Raw genomic sequence first — 5156 nt, 5'->3', positions numbered from 1 at the left:
TTTTATATAGTTATAGATAGATTCAAGTAATAGATATTGATATTCAAATTTACTTAATTTTCATATCGAGAGAAAAATCTCTGTTAATTAGTTTGGAGTTTGAACACAAAATCATTCTGTTTATAAATATGTCTTAAATGGATAAATTGAGTAAAAATAAAATTGTAAACATAAATAACTTATACTCCATGTATACCCAGTAGCCATCGGCTAGTTTTTATACAAACATATTTATGATCAATTTACAAAAATAGCATATCAAATTTGAATTGATGTAAAGTTATAGCTGTATAAACGGGCCCCATTGCCCCAATGCTTGGACATGAGTATTTTATATCAAAATGAACAGGACCAACTCTTGTATATAAACCACTCAACCTATTCCCAAACTTTTCGAACAATTAACAAAAACATATTCCTCATTTTCCAAAGTTGTGGAGAGAAGAAGAAGAAGAATCATCCTACCTTCCTCCCTCTCTCCCCAATCCACATGGCGGCCTCCGTCGAGAACCGGCAATTCCCGCTCCTCGAACCGGGCCTACCCGGCGTCGGCCGCCCCTTCAAACCCACCCACAACCGCCCCGGTTCACCGGTTCGCGCCTACAACTTCCCTCCCTCAAATAAGCCCATCACCAACGGCAATGCTAGCCTCGATTACTCATCCAGCAGCGACGACGACGACGACGACAAGTCCAACTACTCCCTCCTCATTAAGAAGGGCAACGCCGAGCTCGAGCCCTCCGTCCTCGACTCCAGAGACGAGTTCACGGCCGACAACTGGATCGAGCGCAACCCCTCCATGGTCCGCCTCACCGGAAAACACCCCTTCAACGCCGAGGCGCCGCTCCCCCGCCTCATGCACCACGGCTTCATCACCCCTGTCCCGCTCCACTACGTCCGCAACCACGGCGCCGTGCCTAAGGCGTCGTGGGATGACTGGACTGTTGAGATAACCGGTCTGGTTAAAAAACCGGTCCGGCTCACTATGCGCCAGCTCGAGACCGAGTTCCCCACCCGGGAATTCCCTGTCAGCCTCGTCTGCGCCGGGAACCGCCGCAAGGAGCAGAACATGGTCAACCAGACCATCGGGTTCAACTGGGGCGCGGCCGGCGTCTCCACCTCCGTGTGGCGGGGCGTGCCCCTCCACGCCGTGTTGAAGCGGTGCGGGATCATGAGCCGCAAAAAGGGCGCGCTCAACGTGTGCTTTGAAGGGGCCGAGGATCTCCCAGGCGGCGGGGGTTCCAAATATGGAACCTCCTTGACCAAGGAGATGGCCATGGATCCGGCGAGAGACATCATACTCGCATACATGCAGAATGGCGAGCGTCTCTCGCCGGATCACGGCTTCCCTGTGAGGATGATTATCCCGGGATTCATCGGGGGTAGAATGGTCAAGTGGTTGAAGAGGATTATAGTCACTCCCCAAGAATCAGATAATTATTATCATTTCAAAGATAATAGGGTTCTTCCGTCACACGTGGATGCCGAACTCGCGAATGCTGAAGGTGCGGTTATGTTTCGATCTCGTATTTTATTTTATAGTGGAAAAAATGGAAAGATACTCCCGGTTAGGTGGGGAATTGAAATAAATTAAATGAATATTCTTTGATCGTGAGAGTTTCGTGAATTAGATTAGATATTTCACTTTAATTGTATTCAAGAGCCACTTGTGTGGCTAATAGTTGAAAATGAGCAAATTTTGTAATTTTTTTAATACGGAGTAGTAACGTTTATATAGTAATGTTATGTATTTTGTGTATTGCAGCTTGGTGGTACAAACCAGAGCACATAATAAATGAGTTGAATATCAACTCGGTCATCACAACGCCGTGCCACGAAGAAATCCTGCCGATCAATGCGTGGACGACTCAGAGACCTTACACGTTGAGAGGATATTCTTATTCCGGTGAGTAATTTATAGTTATTGTTATAGGCATGAGATGTACATCGATAAACATGCAACTATATAGATCTAGCCAAGCTAGGCACATTTAACTATGATGTTTAATGATTTTTATTTTATTAAAATTGTCAGAGTGTAAATTGTCATAGGGTTTGAAAAGAGACAACTTTTTACAAGTACGAAGGGTCAATCTCTCTAAAATTGAAGCCCCACTAGTTATTAGAAAAGAAAAATAGAAAAATTACATCTGCATATGACTATATTCCAGACAACCTAGGTATGCATATAATAATAAATTTAGTTACTAGATTTTTTGTGGTTTTCAGGCAATTTTCTAGTCGGTCACCAAGTAGGGGACATGGTTTCTACTCTTTGATTAATTAAAAAGTCGATTAAATTAGCTGTGTGACTACAAAGTAAATAAATTTTAATAAAGTATGTAGTTCCGGTATCTTAGGGTGCGTTTCGAATTTAAATATTGAATATTCAATGATTTAAATTAAAAAGACCTTTGAAGATTCCATTTAATTATTAGTGGTGGCTCTTGCTTTGATTCATCTTTATGTCCACTTGATCATTTCTATTTGTCTTTTTCAATAGTGGTTCATTGTCAATATATTTATACTGACGGGAAATTAAATTTTGGTTTGAATGAAATAGGAGGTGGAAAGAAAGTGACACGAGTGGAAGTGACAATGGATGGTGGCGAAACATGGCAAGTTTGCTCTTTGGACCATCCCGAAAAGCCTAACAAATATGGCAAGTATTGGTGCTGGTGCTTCTGGTCGTTGGAGGTCGAGGTGCTTGACCTTCTCGGTGCCAAGGAAATCGCCGTAAGGGCTTGGGACGAGACACACAACACACAGCCAGAGAAGCTCATCTGGAACCTCATGGTATGTCAAATTGGTACTTTTTTTATTTGATTTTTTTATGTGTACATCTAGAATATATACCATATGTAATTAAATTAAAAAAGTATAGTATGTGTGTTTTCTACTAGTAGTAGTACTATTTATTTTAAACCGGTCATATCACGTGAGTGCCACGTGATCCATTTAACTCTAGTTATTTTAATCCTTTTCTACCTTATTGTATAGTGGTAATATAAATTTTAATTATTATTCTAGTCTAGGTAATTAATCCTATAATGTTATCTAAACATATTATCTTACCTTATTTTTTTTCCTATCTAGGGCATGATGAACAACTGTTGGTTCCGTGTAAAAACCAATGTATGCAAACCACATAGAGGAGAAATCGGTATCGTCTTCGAGCACCCAACTCAACCCGGCAACCAATCGGGTGGATGGATGGCAAAGGAGCGCCACCTAGAAAAAACCTCAAACGAGGTCCCGACCCTAAAAAAGTCGGTCTCGTCACCATTCATGAACACCGCCGCCAAGATGTTTTCCGCCTCCGAGGTCCGGAAGCACAACTCGGCCGACTCGGCATGGATCATCGTCCACGGCCACGTCTACGACTGCACCCGCTTCCTCAAGGACCACCCTGGCGGCACCGACAGCATCCTCATCAACGCCGGCACCGACTGCACCGAGGAGTTCGACGCCATCCACTCCGACAAGGCGAAGAAGCTCCTCGAGGACTACCGCATCGGCGAGCTCATCACCACCGGCTACGCCTCGGCCGACTCCTCCCCCAACAACTCCGTCCACGGCCCCTCCGGCAGCCTCCACCTCGCCCCAATCAAGGAGGTCGTCACCCCCCACCGCCCCGCCGCCCTGATCCCCCGCGAAAAAATCCCTTGCAAACTCGTCGAAAAAACCGCCCTCTCCCACGACGTCCGGAAATTCAAATTCGCCCTCCCCGGCACCGATCAAGTCCTCGGCCTCCCCCTCGGAAAACACGTGTTCGTCTGTGCCACGGTGGACAACAAATTGTGCATGCGAGCGTACACGCCATCTAGTGACGTGGACGTTGTGGGATACTTCGAGCTAGTGGTCAAAGTCTACTTTAAAGGGGTCCACCCAAAATTCCCAAATGGAGGACAGATGTCGCAACATCTGGACACGCTGGAGATCGGTTCGTTTATCGATATAAAAGGTCCGTTAGGCCACATTGAGTACACCGGAAAGGGGAACTTCGTCGTCCACGGCAAGCAACGCTTCGCGAAAAAATTAGCCATGATCGCCGGCGGCACGGGAATCACACCGATCTACCAAGTGATGCAGGCGATTCTCAAGGATCCGGAAGATCAGACGGAGATGTACGTGGTGTACGCGAATCGAACGGAGGATGACATATTGCTGAGAGAGGAGCTGGATTCGTGGGCGGAGATGTATCCGGATCGGGTGAAAGTGTGGTATGTGGTGCAGGAGAGTGTGAAGGAGGATTGGAAGTACAGCTTAGGGTTTGTGACGGAGGGGATTTTGAGAGAGCATATTCCGGCGGCGAAGGAGATGGCGCTGGCGCTGGCGTGCGGGCCACCGCCGATGCTGCAATTCGCGGTTAATCCGAATTTGGAGAAGATGGGCTATGATTTGAAGGAGGATTTATTGATATTTTAGAGGGAATATGGTTTATTTGAAATAGGGATTTGTAATTTTAATTTTTTTTGTTTACAAAAATGTGGGTTGTATATATTTGTATGACTGTGAAATTTGTTGGGTGGTATGTCCTGGACTAGTGGACTTCACATTACCTGTTTTTTCCCTATTGGGTAAATTTGCCTTTACTTCTTTTCCATTAAGTGGTCTTATACTAATAAGAGTTGTAATAATGTAGGTGCAATGTAATTATGTAAATGTTCAAGTCATCAAATAGAGAGTTTCGTTTGGAAATTTAAGTTAGGTGTTCTTTTCTCAATGTTTAAGATGTATTAATAGAATAAATTCAAAACATTCCACCATTTATTTTAGTGAATGCGCTATATAACTTTTAGCTTGTTTCATAGTAATTTAATTATTTAAATATTCAAAACATTCCACCATTTATACTTAGTTCCAAGCTTTGAAACTTAGATATAAATTTGAGGATGAAGTCCAAAATTAAAATTTTAAAAATAAAAAAAATAGTACTCTTCTGTTCTTCAATATGTGTCTCGATCACTTTAACTTGACACGGGCTTTAAGAATTGTAAAAAAAAATTGGTTTGAAAAAATTATTACTCCAATAAAATGCGAATACAATGCATTAATTGAATGCGATATCTAATACCATAAATAAAATAATGAAGTGAGTCAATTAGTAAGGGATAAACAAAAACAGAAAACTATGACACATAATATGGGAAGAA

General features: G+C 43.2%; 1 protein-coding gene across 1 annotated transcript; it reads left to right on the top strand.

The window, feature by feature from the left end:
• Positions 1–387: 387 nt before the first annotated feature.
• LOC121811379 (nitrate reductase [NADH]-like) lies at positions 388–4561 on the top strand. Its single transcript, XM_042212232.1, has 4 exons — positions 388–1505; positions 1766–1906; positions 2564–2796; positions 3097–4561. Exons 1-4 carry the CDS (start codon positions 491–493, stop codon positions 4426–4428), a joined length of 2721 nt encoding a protein of 906 aa, XP_042068166.1. The 5' UTR covers positions 388–490; the 3' UTR covers positions 4429–4561.
• The last annotated feature ends 595 nt before the right edge of the window (positions 4562–5156 follow it).

This window comes from Salvia splendens, chromosome 1, assembly GCF_004379255.2.
Source record: "Salvia splendens isolate huo1 chromosome 1, SspV2, whole genome shotgun sequence".
Taxonomy (NCBI): Eukaryota; Viridiplantae; Streptophyta; class Magnoliopsida; order Lamiales; family Lamiaceae; genus Salvia; species Salvia splendens.
Note: the sequence above shows the minus strand (reverse complement) of the source record. Positions and strands in the feature narration are given on the sequence as shown.